We start from the raw sequence: 15,910 nt of genomic DNA, 5'->3' as shown, positions 1-15,910 counted from the left end.
ATTAGCACAGCCGGGGTTGCTCAACAAGTGTTGCTCAATCACAGAACCACACCTGACAGTATACATTTTGATTTGGGTTTCGCATGTACGGGCTGGTTGACTAAGGTCTACTCTACCTATTACGAACAGTTGGGGGAACATGCTGTTTGATTTGTCAGAAACCTTTGGGACATACAGTTTACACACTTGCTTCTCACCATCACTGAAGTTCATACAAGATGTTGCATTGTTGTATGATAGACAGTAAATCCTTTTGGACTCACGGCAGCATCCTATTTGGGAAAAATACCACTTATGTCCCCAATGCATAGCAGCAGCATGAAAAGGCTTGCATAACTTGTTGTTCAAATTAACTTGTTCAATCATGGTTCATTTACGCTTGTGAGAAGAGACATACATTATACGCAAAGACCAGTGCTCTGCAAACAAAAGGAATCTGTTCATGTCTTGAACCTTTTTTGAATTACCCAGAAGAATGGGGGGGGGGGGGGGGGGGGGTGCTATAGTACCCCGTTGCCTTCTCCATCGCAATTCCTCAGCCAAACAGGGTCAGCTTGCCAACCAATCTGCGCCCTTTTCCCCGTGATCTTTTTGTGACTGTTTGAAATTTGGCATTCTTCTGTTTGTCCTCATGAGTGAAACATGCTTTAGCAACACCTTTTCAGCAATATAAAATAAATGAGTTCACAGTTTTGTTAAAATAGTGGACAGCAAGTTCAAACAAATGTGTACTTTTGCGCCATATAAGTATCCTCAGAACTATTGTATAATCCTGTTTTTTAAATAAATACCAGATAGTTAAGGGATCTTCCCTGCTCAAAATCTTTTATAAATATGCAAAACATAATTCCAGCCAATACACTTTAAACTCGGATTTACATGTGGATTGCTCGATGGTAAGTTTGTTTGACAATGCAAAAGAATTTTAAAATGGGTCCATTGAATGCATGAGTCTTTTCATCACTCAGCTCAGTAATAAGAGTATTTAGAATAAAAAATGGAACTTCATCCAGATAAAAACAAGGGCCAACCTGATAGCCCTGTTTGAGCTGGTGCAGAGCTGTAAGTGTAAACAGCAGAATGTCCCTGAAGAGCTACTGTCTGAACTGCAGTGGGCGATTAATCCCGATGGTGTCAGAGGGGTGAGTGTTCAGCTGTCCCGGATCACAGACCACTCTGCCAATGTGCACTGAGATCAGCTACCGACACCGAAAGCCAACATTTTAGCGGAGGCCATCGGATCAGAAATGGAGATAATACAAAAGACACAATAAAACTTTGGTGATTGAAATACTATAGGCAACTTAAACAAATATTTACTTCCAACTCCGAACATAAGTTGCACATACAGAAAGACACTGCAATCTAAAATGTGCACAGCAAAAGCAACACAGTATCATGAAAAATTTAATTTTTCATTATATTTGGCTCACTTTACATTAAAAATTGCAAGAAGTTACAAAAGAGTAAAAATAAGCAACATAGCAAAATCAAGGCCATCAATATGGAACAGATATAAGAGTTGAAAATAAGCACTTCGAATTTATGTGTGAAATATGGATATTATTAATTCGTTGAATATCCATCAAAACCAAACACAAAGTATGAAGAAACATTTCATGAAGGCACAGTGGGGATAAAGGAATTTGCCATGCTTGTAATTTAAAGAAGTCTATTTACAGATGATCTTTGGCCCGACTCATAGAAGCTCTCATGTTAATTTCCTGAAATGAGTTTAACGCAACCGTCTTAATACCTTCAGCAGAGGCTGAGAGTTACATGGTTGTCTCTTCCCATTCTAATTCTACGTCACCTAAAAGAAATTTGCAGAAAAGTCAGTATTAGCAGTGTAGCAATATTAATCCTGTACAAAGGCTGCTCATTCTTCAACTGTTGATAGTGGTGCATTTTTTGTTCATTGACAAAGCTGTTCAGATTAAACTCTCAGGGACCAATTCTAACTCGGGCCTGCGGGGTCAAAGCAAACAATACAACACTCCCAACAGTATGAACCCTGATGTCACACTGCCATTGGGAGGAGACAACATTGGTTGGAGGGGGGAGGGGGGTGGAATCAGGTCACCAATGGGGATCCATAAAAATAGGCCCTGACGAGCTATGCATAGGCTCGGATGTTCAACCCCAAGTCCACAATTGAGGGGATGGGGGACACACCTGGGTAGGGGAGGCCCAAGATACTTTTGCATGCCTGACCTCCGACTAATGTACAAGGAAACTTTTAAACATTACAAAAAAGGCAAAGGTATCTCAAGTCTAATATCTCACTATCTCCTCCTCAAGTGCAATTAGGGATCAACAACAAATGGTGACCTTGCCCACGATGTCCATAAATGAATTGGAAAGAAATGTAGAGAAAGCTCACATCCTCTGGGCTGACAGGCTTCCCGTGCATGAAGTTAGGAAATGAACGTAACACCGTGGGTGGAATTTTGTGCTCTCCCCAGTGGAGGGTTTGATGGTTGGAGGGAGGGAGGAAGGGAGGGAGGGCAGGGGACTGTGCTTGGTGATCCGCCATCATCCTACTTCCATCCTGATTGAGTCCATGGTGGGAAGGTCCATGGAAAGCCTTCCAATACCGCCAGCAATTAAGTCCCATAAGTGCACAATTAATGCCACTGCCACTGGTATTAACCCTCTGGAGGATGGTGGACTTTCCTTGCAGGGAGCATGGCAAGAAATCCCATTTGGGGTTGCTTGTGGGCTCCTGTGGGAGCGGGGATTTCTTGATCAAAGCCACTAAGTACCTATTGAGGGACTCAGCATCATATGTCCACTGAGACCCACCCCTCTGCCCTTGCTAGCAAACTCCATCCCCCCCACCACGGAACCACCACCGCGACACATTATTCGCCTCTAGCCTGGGACCCAGAATGATCCTAGACCTTGCAGTACGTTGTACTGGCAGTAGCCGAATCCTCCCCAATAAAGCTGTTGTTCAATTATGCTGCCATTCTTTGATTGGCCAGCAGCCCATGGGAAGCGGCAGTTCCACCCCAGGTGTCCTTGATCTGAAAGGAAATTCAAGTGTCTGTCTGGGGCAAGATGTGTTCGGCCTTTCCTGAAAGAAACAGTGGCCCTCCAGACAGCAGCCGAGACCCCTATTACCTCCACAAGACTATGCACCATGACCATAGTGTACCATTTTATGTAGTTCAACTGCTGGAAGATTTTCAAACAGCTGTTGAAAAATTAGTAATCATTTCGGCATTTTCTCTGTTGCTGCAGAATTTTCATTTACTTTTTTCCATTTAGGAAAGTGCCCAGAAATATAAGAGCACATTAGAACTGAGGTGAGGAGAAATTTCTTCACCCAGATAGTGATGAATCTGTGGAATTCACTATCACAGACGGTAGTTGAAGCCAAAATGTTGTGTGATTTCAAAAAGGAATTAGATATAGTTCCTGGATCAAGGGATATGGGAGAAAAGGCGGGATTAGGGTATTGAACTTGATGATCAGCCATGGTCTTAATGAATGGCAGAGCAGGCTCGAAGGGACGAATGGCCTGCTCCTGCTTCTATTTTCTATGTATGTTTCTAGGTATTTTTTTCAGAAGGCTGATGTACCAAAGCTATTTTGAAAATCTAACTTCTAGTAGGAAAAACCCACTTATTTATTTATATTTTCAACATTTTCCTGATGTTGAGGTAAATACTGTACCATTTTTCTTCAGTTGGGAATCCGGAATAGTCTGAATTTTAGATTGTTGTTTCCGCCAGTCTCATTATGACTGGCCAAGAATAGGTGTGACTTGCCTTGCAAGGTTTTCTGCCCATTTGATTGACAGCAGAGACTGTGGTTTGAACTCTGTCTCTATGACTTGGAGCCTAGCAGTCTTCCACAGTGTTTCAGCTTACCCACAGGAGCATTTCCTAATATTAAGCTCCAGTAAGCCCTGTTCCATATTATCTTTGAAAGTCATACAGCTAAAGTTTTATGTATGTATATATAAATTATTTTTATGGAGGTATTGGAAACTATTAATTGTCCCTGAGTTTGTGATATTTAAGATTGTTATGGAGTGAGTGAGGACAGCACATTGATAAATATAAACTGAAAATGACTCAGTGATATTATCATAGGAATGTTTGTAATGTGCCCAATTCAATGCCTGCAATGTTATATGAATAGTTAATGCATTTGCATCACGTTCCTATTTGTGCCTTTCTAATGAAGGCAGGAATTGGTGTGATAAAAGTTTTAACACGTGTGTTGAAGCAGTGGACAGGAATATTTGATGAATGTACTCAGAGTTCATACTGATTGCAGTGATTTTCAAGACATGCTTCAATAGGTTTTTGGATTGTAGTAGCAACAACAATATTCAGCTCTAAAAATGTTACAGAAAGGGCTGCTTTATGTGAAATACTAAAACTTGTCTTACTACCTTCCATTGTATCCAGAGAGTCCATTTTTTGCAAAGCAGCATAATTTACAAACCACAGTGATCGACTGGTTCCTTTGTTGTTCAATAGGTCCAAAGCACACTGATGTAAGAACATGTACTGAGCCTGCATTCAAATAGATGTTGGAACATTTTTCAATATTACAAAACAAAAATATAGCTTAATTTAAACTGGAAAATTTAATCATCTATTATTAAAGGCGCGATTCAGCGACCGTCTTGCGGGTCTGGGCGCAACGGGTGAATCCCGCGAGATCCCCAAGTCGGGCTCCGCGCCTGTCCGATTGCGAGTCACCAGACTTGCGCCACCCAGCGCGATTTGGATCTCACCCTCATTGGGCAGGATCCAGATCTGCATATTTAAATGAGTCTAATACCGGGCATTTACCCAGCGCCCGGGAGTCAACCGACGCGCCTGTGAGACCTCGACAGGGTGTTGTTTAGCACTGGTTTCTACAAACATGGACACGGCATGATCGCACCTTAGGAAGTCTTGAGACAAAAATATAGCTTAATTTAAATTGGGAAATTTAATCTATTATTAGAGGGCGCGATTCAGCGACCGTCTTGCGCCTGGCGCGGGTCTGGGTGCAATGGGCGAATCCCGCGAGATCCCCGAGTGGTTGTGTCAAGACAGGGTAGTACCTGGGCACTTTGGCACTGCCAGCCTAGCACGCTAGTAATGCCACACAGGGTGGCAGTGTCAGGGGCACTGACGGGTGGAAGGCTGGCAATGCCAAGGTGTCTGGTTACCAGGTTGGCACTGCCAGAGATCAGGCCCGGTCGCGCCTTTGAAGGTCAAAGTAAAAGATTCCATGGCATTATTTCAAATAAGAGTAGGGGAGCTATTCCCAGTGTCCTGGTTGATATTTTCCCCTCAATCAACATCACAAAAGCAGATTTCCTCGTCATTGTCGCATTGCTGTTGGTGGGAGCCTGCTGTGTATAAATTGGCTGCCTTGTTTCCTACATTACAACAGTGACTACATTTCAAAATGATTTCATTCAAGTGTATACATTCAAGTTGCAAACTACAATTTAACTCTTCCCACAAACATCTTAAAGTGTTTCACATCACATGTTAAAATGTAACTTAGTGAAATGATACATATTCATGTAGTCACACAAATGCTCAGTTTCACTACGTATGTTCTGTTAATTTGCAACATTTCAGTGATATTTCTTTGCTTATAGGCCACACTGGCTGATAACTGGCTGATAAGCAATCGCGGATGGTGAGCTTCCAAGTCTCTGTCCAGTAGCACTTGAAGAGATCATGTTGGATAATATTGATAATGTAGGCACAGTAGGAGTCAGAGAGGGATGAAACCAAAGGCTGAAGACTAGTGCTGCCTTCCTTTTGTATGTTTTCTTCCCTGGAGCTGAGAGAAGCCAACTGAATGAGGCCCAGAAGGAATGACTTTTACACTGAGACAAGTTCAAGCGGTCTTTGGTACTCCCATTCACCTACCGTCTCTGCATTTACTGATCTATGTCGGTTTCCGATCAAGCAAAAATTGAAGTATGGCATTGGACGCTGAGAAGGCGTTCGACCGGGTAGAATGGGGGTATTTGATTGCAGTTCTGGAGCGGTTTGGGATTGGACCAAGATTTGTGAATTGGGTAAAGCTACAAGATAAGGAACTGAGGGTGAGTGTCCGCACAAACATCAGCGCGAGGTACTTTGCTCTCTACCATGGGACTAGGCAGGGTGTCCTATGTCCCCCCTGCTGTTTGCACTCGTGATTGAGCTGTTGGCCATCACATTAAGACGTTTGGGGGTATGGAAAGGAATAGTACGGGGGGGGGGGGGGGGGGGGGGGGGGGGGGGGGGTGATAGAGCATAGGGTGTCCTTACATGCCTATGACTTGCTGTTATACGTGTCGGAACCAGGTGTGTCGATAGGGGGAATATTGGAGCTGCTTCGAGTGTTTGGGTCTTTCTCGGGTACAAGCTGAATCTAGACAAGAGTGATTATTTTGTGGTATCTTGGCCGGGTGTGAGGGCATGGGTGGGGGGGGGGGGGGGCTGCCATTCTGTAAGGCAGGGACTCATTTTAGATACTTGGGGGTGCAGGTTGTCCGGGAGGTGGGTGGGGGGCTCCGCAGGTACAACATGTCTAGTTTGGTGGCGAGAGTGAAAGCGGATCTGGCAAGGTGGGATGGATCTCCCTCTGTCACTGGCGGGTTTTCCTGCCAAAGGCTTTTTTCACAGAGATTGAGGGAAGGATTGGGGAGGGAAGGTGGCCAGAGTTAGAAAGTACTACTACAGAGGGAATGCAGGTAGGGGGTTTGGGTCTTCGAACCTGATGTATTACTATGGGCAGCGAATGTGGAGAAGGTGCGGAGCTGGGTCAGAGGGGTTGATTCCCAGTGGGTCAGAATGGAGGAGAGTTTGTGCAGGGAGTCGGGACTGAAAGCACTAGCAACAGCGCCGCTTCCGATAGCCCCGGGGAAGTACTCAGTACTCAGTGAGTCCAGTAATAATAGCTTCATTGAAAATTTGGAGGCAGTTCCACCAACACTTCGGGTTGGGGGCAGGGTTAAGGGAAATGGTAATTCGGGGGAAGCACAGATTTGAGCCAGGGAGGTGGGATGGAAATGGGAGGAGAAGGGGATTAAGACACTAAAAGATTTGTTTCTTAGGGGTCGGTTTTGCAGGATTGAAGGAGCTGGAAGAGTATTATGGGCTGGAGCAGGGGGAAATGTTTAGATATATGCAGGTTCAAGATTTTGCTAGAAAGGAGATACCGAGCTTCCCTGGAGGAGCCGGCCTCCACATTGCTGGAGGAGGCGCTGACGACAGGGGGACTGGAGAAGGGGTTGTATCAGCAGTCTACGGAGCTATTTTGGAGGAGGAGAAGGCATCGCTGGAAGGGATCAAAGCAAAGTGGGAGGAAGAGTTGGGAGAGGGTATGGAGGAGAAGTTCTGGGTGAGGTGCGCCGGAGAGTGAATGCATCCACCTCGTGCGCGAGGTTGGGGCTGATACATTTGAAGGTGGTATATAGAGCGCACCTCACGAGGGTGAGGATGAGCCGATTCTTTGAAGGAGTGGAAGATGTGTGTGAACGTTGAGAGGGGGTGGTGGGGGCGTTAACCACGTTCATTTGTTTTGGTCTTGTCCCAAGCTAGAGGATTACTGGAAGGAGGTTTTTAATGATAATTTCTAAAGTGGTACACATGAAACGGGACCCAGGCCCCCGGGAGGCCATATTCGGGGTGTCGGACCAGCCAAGGTTGGAAACGGGTGCGGAGGCAGATGTTGTAGCCTTCGCCTCGTTGATCGCCCGAAGGCAGATCCTGCTGGGATGGAGAGCGGCCTCTCCACCCTGTGCCCTGGCATGGCGGGGGGACCTGTTGATCTGTTGGAATTCTTGACTCTTGAGAAGGTTAAGTTTGAACTGAGGGGAAGGACAGAGGGGTTCTACAAGTCATGGGCATTATTCATTATGCACTTTCAACAACTGGATAACATCGAACATTGGTTGGGGGGGGGGTGGGTGGGAGAACTGGGAGGGAGGGGTGGGCGATGGGTGTTAATGGGGGCTATGGGGGATTCCTGATTCCTTTTTGTCAGTTACTTATGTGAACATGTGGGTGAATGTTTTGGGTTTGGTGGGAGGATGGGATTGTTGTTATTGATATGGGGATTGACATATTTATTACTGATTATTGTTTATTGTTGGTTGGTGTAAATTGGGGAGAAAATGCAAAAAAGGAGGAGAATAAAGAAATATAAAAAAAAATGGAAGTATGGATAGAAAAAGCTATAAAAAACAGTAAATGTGATTCTAGTCTTTTTATGTAAAGCTTTGAATACGAGAGTGAGGGAGAAATATTTAATTTGACAGGACATTGGTTAATTCACGGTTGAGGTCCTGCATGCAGTTTTGTGCATCACACTATGCGCCGGATACAGAGCACCCAATCACTCATTTATATATGCCATGCCCTGATCTACGACCGTTTATTACAATGTATGCAGATTTGATGGAGTATCTTGCAACCAGCGTTGCAATATATAAATCTTTTTTGTTTCCGGAAGCTAAAAATCAATGGCCTTGATGTAAATCCACATGTATAAGCTATGTTGCATTCTGTGCAATACAGACACAGATATTTGCAGCTACTTTCATTAGTTCCAGTCCCTTCATTAATGCCTGGGGCCTGTCATTACAGGTTACCGGTCAGAGAATCTGCTTTGCTGACTGAGAGGAAGTAGACTGAACGGACAGCACGGTGGCTCAGTGGTTAGCGCTGCTGCCTCACAGTTCCAGTGACCCAGGTTCAATTCCAGCCTCGGGTAACTGTCCATTAGGAGTTTGCACTTTTTCCCTGTATGGGTTTCCTCCGGGTGCTCTGGTTTCCTCCCACTGTCCAAAGATATGCAGGTTAGGTAGATTGGCCATGCTAAATTGCCCCTTTGTGTCCAAAAGGTTAACTGGGGTTACGGGGATAGGGTGGAGGTGTGGGCTTAAGTAAGGTGCTTTTTCCAAGGGCTGGTGCAGACTCAATGGGCCGAACGACCTCCTTCTGCTCTGTAAGGTTATTCTATTCTGGGCTGGATACCACCTCCAGTCGCAGAAGAACTATTGTGTTACATTGCGAGGTTACAGATAATGTCAGTAAGCTCCTAATAAAACAAAATGCTATGATAACTCAAATTTGGCATTACAATCAAGATGTAAAAGGCAACAAAGATAACCTGATTCACATTAGTGAGCGCAGAATCAGTTTGCCTTGGTAGAAATGTTCCACTTACTTACCAGGTTCTGAACCATGCACATTCGTTCACTTCGTAACTCTGCCACAAATCCAAAGATGTCCACAAAGTCATGGTGGTTCACATGCTGTAAAAGGTGATCGAGTGCAATGAAGACCCCTGTCCTTCCTACCCCAGCACTGAGCAAAAGAAATGGAGAAAAAAAACAACTTGCTCAGCCACACCCAAAAAGGTTCCCATAAGTGATAGCACTCATAGTTCCTCCTGTTTGTCCCATAACGCATTAATATTTCAAACTCGTTAGTGCAATGTAAACGGACATTACAATGAAATGTTCCTATATTCCTTTACACGTTGTTTTGGCTCCTTAGTTATTTAAAAAATATTATAGTTAGTAATTTACTTGTGTTAATCATCATCTATATCATTATATTCAACTTGACTTATTTGTACGATTATCCATTGATTCGCATAACTCAGTTTTGTTGTCAGCTATAATGCTTGGAGTAAGGCAAGAACTGCCAAACAAGTATTTTTTGCAAAACTTTCTTCCAATTTTAAATTTTATCTGATATTAAATTGGAAAGGATTGTGGAGGAAAATGAGGGACAATTCAGGGGCGAGGGCTATTGCTGTTTCACTGTCCGAACATTCTGTCAGAATTGTCTTTTAATTCCACGAATCATTTAAATTACTGGAATAAAACACTAATGTTCCATAATTTGCAGCGGGATCCACAAAATACATCACTTTTACAATGGCAATATAGTTCAACTGCAACAGGACAGAGGGGAATTTATATTCATAATAGATCCTGGAACAACCATTAGTGTCATAAATAAATAGATCTGTTCGGCAAATTCCTACCTGCAATGCACAACAATAGGGGTGTTATCATTGGCTCTGTTTGCACGAATTAGCGTCACAAAATGAATCAACGGTGTACAGGTCTCAGGAACACCATGTTCAGGCCAAGACGTAAAGTTGAATTGCGTCACCATCATATAATCGCCATACTGCTCGAATTGAAGTCAATTGAAATAAGGTAGACTATTGAAATCTTAAATTATATTCAAGAACATTTTTGTGAAATTGAGGATGTCTAAAGGACGTTTTATATTAAGCTGGGAAAAAAATCTAAAAGTATTAGGTACATTAGAACATGCGTATTCCGTATCCCTGAAATGACAATTATTTTTCAACGGCAGCACGGTAGCATGGTGGTTAGCATAAATGCTTCACAGCTCCAGGGTCCCAGGTTCGATTCCCGGCTGGGTCACTGTCTGTGTGGAGTCTGCACGTCCTCCCCGTGTCTGCGTGGGTTTCCTCCGGGTGCTCCGGTTTCCTCCCACAGTCCAAAGATGTGCGGGTTAGGTGGATTGGCCATGCTAAATTGCCCGTAGTGTCCTAAAAGGTAAGGTTAAGGGGGTTGGGTTACGGGTATAGGATGGATACGTGGGTTTGAGTAGGGTGATCATTGCTCGGCACAACATCGAGGGCCGAAGGGCCTGTTCTGTACTGTACTGTTCTATTAACATTCCTTATTTTGAGAAGTATGTTCAAGCTAATTTTTTTTAGCAAACTCAAACGAATTTGTGCTTACCCAATGGCTGACCTCAACTTTATTGCAAGTACTATCACGAGTTTCAAGCATTTCTAGCAAAGGTGAGGGGAAAATTGTCTAGGATTCCCAACAACCAAAGCTGGAAATACGTGTGAGAACACTGGGTAAGGCAGCACCTATAAGTCCCAGTGGTCAAATATTGCTGACATCACAGTTCACCATGCTTAGATCTCTTTCCTGTCAGGTGACCAAACTCTGGTCTTATCAGCTGTGATTTGCAATTAACAGTTATGAATCGTAAATCAGCAATGCAGCATAGCTGTAGCCTAAAATAAAATGATTATAGATCCATTCAACAAAATGAACTTGATAATTTCATAGAATTTACAGTGCAGAAGGAGGTCATTCGGCCCATCGAGTCTACACCAGCCTTTGAAAAAGCACCCTACTTAAGTCCACACCTCCACCCTATCCCCGGAACCTCACCTAAGCTTTGGACACTAAGGATCAATTTAGCGTAGCCAATCCACCTAACCTGAACATCTTTGGACTATGGGAGGAAACCAGAGCACCCGAAGGGAAACCACGCAGACACGGGGAGAAAGTGCAAACTTCACACAGACAGTCACCCAAGGTTGGAATTGAACCTGGGTCCCTGGAGCTGAGAGGCAGCAATGCTAACCAATGTGCCACCGTGCTGCCCTTGAGGTGCTCCTTGGTTTCTACGGTTTGATGAAGTCATCACATTTATGCCTATATGGGTATTATGTACGGAATCTTACAGTGATATGATATGATCAAGTCTTAGTTTTATAGTGAAAAGGTTCAATGCTTCTATTCATTCGCTACACAGGTAAACAGAATGGTGCTGTGCTGCCTATTTTGATAAAGTCAGGTAAGGAGATTTACCACATGATTTCGCTATGTAAAATTCCTCCAGTATATTTTCATAAGTATTGCTGTGAGTTGAGTATAATGGCAGCTACGTACCTTTTCAATTTTTAGTTCTCTGATAGTCCAATCTGCTTGAATGTCTTCTGCGAGCTTAGTGATCACAATATCCCCAAACACAGTTACTGGCTTATCATCCTCAGGCCAATACTGGTGACATCTTATCTGAATTATAATAAATATTGCTATCACATATTGTTGTGAAATTTTAAATATGTCCAGTTAACAACATTAAATATTGTATTCCGCAACATGCGACCTAGCTGAACAGTTTGAGAAATACCTTGAGGTTTAAACTGCTCAATATTTCTGGTGCACTCTCAGCATTATTCTGGGCCCTGGCCAAAACTGGAAACTCCTGTTTGGCATCCTGAGAGGCAGGGCTTCTTCCTCGTAAAAGGCTAGGAATGCAAATGGTGATGCGTAGGTTCAAGGATTCTCCAAACTTGGAGCTGCTACTTCCCTCGCCTCCTGGGACCCAGCCAAAGCCCCTGTGCCCGGTGAGAAGAAGTATACCAAGGAGGGTCCAGAAATTGAGGAAAGGGAGAGGCAGGGAACCCATGCGGCTGGGAACAGTGTCAGAGCAGCTGGGGTTAACAGGCACCTGTGGTGCATTTGTAGTGGAACAGATGTCTGTTGGCTCCATATAAATGAGACGTCCTCCCACTGATTCTGCATTCAATGGCGGGTTAATGCGGAAGCTACTCTGGAGGGCCAGTTTAGCTCACTTGTCTAGACAGCTGGTTCATGATGCGGAGCAAGGCTAGCAGTGCGGGTTCAATTCCCATACTGGCTGAGGTTATTCATGAAGGCGCCGTCTTCTCAACCTTGCCCCTGGCCTGAGGGCTGGTGACCCTCAGGTTAGACCACCACCAGTCAGCTCTCCCCTTCAAAGGGGAAAGCAAACTATGGGCATCTGGGACCTTACCTAATGCTGGAGAACAGAGGTAAATGCAAAAATGGCATAACTGTGTAAATTCAGTTAAGTGAATAATTTGTGCAATTAATCAGTCAATAGTTCTAATTATACTGCACTAAATTACAATATTAATTTGGTGAAGAAATCGATATACATTTTCTTGAAACAACTGTCCATGTCAATCTTATAAGTCTGTCCAGTAATGTTCACTAATCTGTTCAAATTAATGGCGTGGTACAATTCCTCAGTATATCACTATCTAACAGTAACTTACTCTGCCCTTTTCAAAACAGTGTGTCAACATAACTATGGATTGAGTTCTTGTCTCCCAAATCATTCTCCAGAAATCTGCCACAGTTCCTGGCAATGGGCCTTGAGTAGCGATGAACTCATTTGGGCATAAGTAACCCTATTAACACAGCAAATACAAAGATAAATGAAAAATACATTAAAATATAATGATAAAGTTCCAGTTATTACAAACTTTATACTTCAATGAATGATTTTAGCAGTAAAATGTATAAATTAATAGAAGAGGTCCTCTTCTAGAATGAAGAACCACCCTGCTACTGACTGCTGTCTCTCACCACTGAATCAGAGCTGTGAAATCAAACCCCAATTGCAGGAACTTGAATATATGTTATAAGGTGACACTCCAGTGGAGTACTGAAGGAGTGCTGCACTGTCAATGGTACTGTCTATCAGATGAGACCTTAAGCTAAGGTCATGTTTGTTCTCCAAGGCAGACATAAAAGATCCGACAGCCCTATTTGAAGAAAACATTCTCCCATTGTCCTTGTAACCAGCATGCAAAAGAAGATGATCTAGTCATTCATCCAAATGCCATTCAGGGGACCTTCCTAAGTGCCTGTTTCCCTAGGTGATGCTGAATGATTTAAAATGTGCAGCATAAAAAAGCAGCAGGTCATTTAGAACAACTGGTCCAGACTGATGTTTGTGCTCCACACAGCACCTCATTTGCTGTTGAGGGCTTTGGGGCAACTTGAGGTGAAGAGCAGAATCTTACAGCCTTTTAAGGGTTTTTGGGGTTGGGGGTCAAAGGTCGGTCCAACCCACTGATTGTTGCTTCGTCGCCCCCAACAGGGCAGTCTTACTGGAGGCGGCCAATTAAGAGGCCCAATGGGGAGGTCTCCAGTAATATTCTGCTGGCGGCCCCACTGAGAGAGAAGGGTGCTGGTGAGGCAGCCAGGAGGATGCGCGGGCTGCACAAGATGGAGACATCCTCAGAAGAGATAGGAAATTACTAAAATTATTTGTGGGACCCTTATTGTGGAGGGAAAGCCTCTGTGGCTGGACGTTCTGTGGCAAAATCAGCTCTGGGGGTTATGGAAAGGGAGGTGGGGGGGGGGTGAAGGATGGCTACAGAAGGCCTTGATGGGTGGGGCCTGTTTGCCACTGGTGAGATCCATGTGGCATCCACAATCTGTGCCTGTGGCCAGTTAATTGAAAAATGAAATGAATAAAAATTGCTTATTGTCACAAGTAGGCTTCAAACGAAGTTACTGAAAAGCCCCTAGTCACCACATTACGGCACCAGTTCGGGGAGGCTGGTACGGAAATTGAACCATGCTGCTGGCCTGCCTTGGTCTGCTTTCAAAGCCAGCGATTTAGCCGTGTGCTAAACGGCTACACACTGCAGCGAGTGGGTAGCTCCTTCCATTGTGCAGATGTCTCTAGCAAGAATACCTGCAGGTGGAAACGCCTGGAAGTGGCATCGACCTACTGGAACGAAAGCTACCTCTCAGAATTTTCTCCAAGTCCCACCTCCAGCTCTGCCTTTGTGGATTGCAATGCTGCTATATAAATGAAATCTCTTTCTTCTGCCTTTAATTGCAAGAAAATCAATATATGGGCAGAATGAACATATTTACAGTTTTGCTATCAATAGTAATTGGAAAATCTTTTCCTTCCTGGTGTAAATCCTTTGCCATACCATGTTACATCCTTTCTTGCTATTAGACGGTAATCTTTGCCATTGTGTTGTAGACAACTGTAATGAAGTCGAACAGATGCCAAAGACACTCAATGAAAGTGCAAAGGTCGAATTAATTGATAAGCACCATTATTCCCCACAGGTCACATCGATGGGTGTATTGTGAGGGGAATAATATGTGAAGAAATCAATACTAATTGGGCGGGGTTCTCTGCTCCTGAGGCTAAGAGTTGACGCCGTCGGAAATGCCATCGTGTTTCCCGACGGTGTCAACACGGCCCCAGGATCAGCAATTCTAGTCCCTACAGGGGGCCAACATGGCTCTGGAGCGGTTCACGCCGCTCCAGCTGCTGATCCGGCTGTGGAATGGGCGCTGGGGGATGCGCGCATGCGCAGTGGGTCCGGCGCGAACACGCGCATGCGCAGCCCCACCGGTGCGATTTCCATGCATGCGCGGTGTCTCCCTTGTCCATGCCGGCCCCGACCCAACATGGCGCAGGAGTACAGGCGCCGGCGCGGACGAAAGGCGACCGGGAGACAGAGAGGCCGGCCCACTGATTGGTGGGTCCCAATCGCGGGCCAGGCCACATTGGAGGCCACCCCCGGGGTCGGAACCCCCCCACAGGCCACCCCCGGACGTTTCAACGCCGAGGTCCTGCCGGCTCAGAGCATGTTAGGACGGCGCCGACGGGACTCGGGTTTTTTTTTTTACGGCCACTTGGCCCATCATGGCCGGCGAATTGCGGGGGGGGGGGCGCTGGGTAGAGCGACACCCGACCTGCGCCGTGCCGACCACACCATCCCCAATGGTGCCGATTCTCCTTTCTGCAGAGAATCGCATCCTGGCGTCGAGGTAGCGTGGCGCGATTCGTGCAGCCCCCCGGCGATTCTCTGACCCAACGCAGGGTTGGAGAATCTCGCCCATTATTTTTAGGCAGTAACAATAATGGGAAAATAATGGTTGTAAGCAGACACAAGATACGAGTAACACATAATTGGGGAAAACAGGTAATCCATTAATCAAGCAATACAGATAGCTTAGATCAGGAATTGAAACCCGTGACATTTAAGTCATGCAGCCATCCACGTACAGATACAAAACACAAATCTTATTAAGGGCTGTGAGGTAATGTTTTGATAGGGGAATTCATGTATATATTCCTGAGATGGAAAGGAAGAACAAGCCAGATTATTTTCAGTAATTCGCACTGCAGTGACACAATTTAACATAATTTAGACCTGAGCAATTAGAAACAACTTTAACCCATTCAAAACCAATTTACTTGTACAGAGTTGAAATTGGAATCTTGTTTTTTTATTGAAGTTTTATGGTCAGCAGAGTGGCACAGTGGTTAGCACAGTTGCTTCACAG

General features: G+C 44.7%; 1 protein-coding gene across 1 annotated transcript in view; it reads right to left on the bottom strand.

Annotated features, from left to right (window-relative positions):
• Window positions 1-595: 595 nt before the first annotated feature.
• Window positions 596-15,910, bottom strand: part of ptprq (protein tyrosine phosphatase receptor type Q) — a 247,980-nt gene continuing 232,665 nt past the window's right edge. The window contains exons 54-59 of the mRNA XM_038781370.1: window positions 12,859-12,993; window positions 11,705-11,830; window positions 10,018-10,166; window positions 9,194-9,329; window positions 4,409-4,532; window positions 596-1,813 (exon numbers count right to left, since the gene is read on the bottom strand). Of these exons, the coding sequence (XP_038637298.1) occupies window positions 1,776-1,813; window positions 4,409-4,532; window positions 9,194-9,329; window positions 10,018-10,166; window positions 11,705-11,830; window positions 12,859-12,993 (708 nt within the window). The 3' untranslated portion in view covers window positions 596-1,775. The remainder of the gene's footprint in view (window positions 1,814-4,408; window positions 4,533-9,193; window positions 9,330-10,017; window positions 10,167-11,704; window positions 11,831-12,858; window positions 12,994-15,910) is intronic.

The sequence above is a fragment of the Scyliorhinus canicula genome, chromosome 20 (assembly GCF_902713615.1).
Source record: "Scyliorhinus canicula chromosome 20, sScyCan1.1, whole genome shotgun sequence".
Classification (NCBI taxonomy): Eukaryota; Metazoa; Chordata; class Chondrichthyes; order Carcharhiniformes; family Scyliorhinidae; genus Scyliorhinus; species Scyliorhinus canicula.
This window is presented reverse-complemented; position numbering and strand designations above follow the sequence as displayed.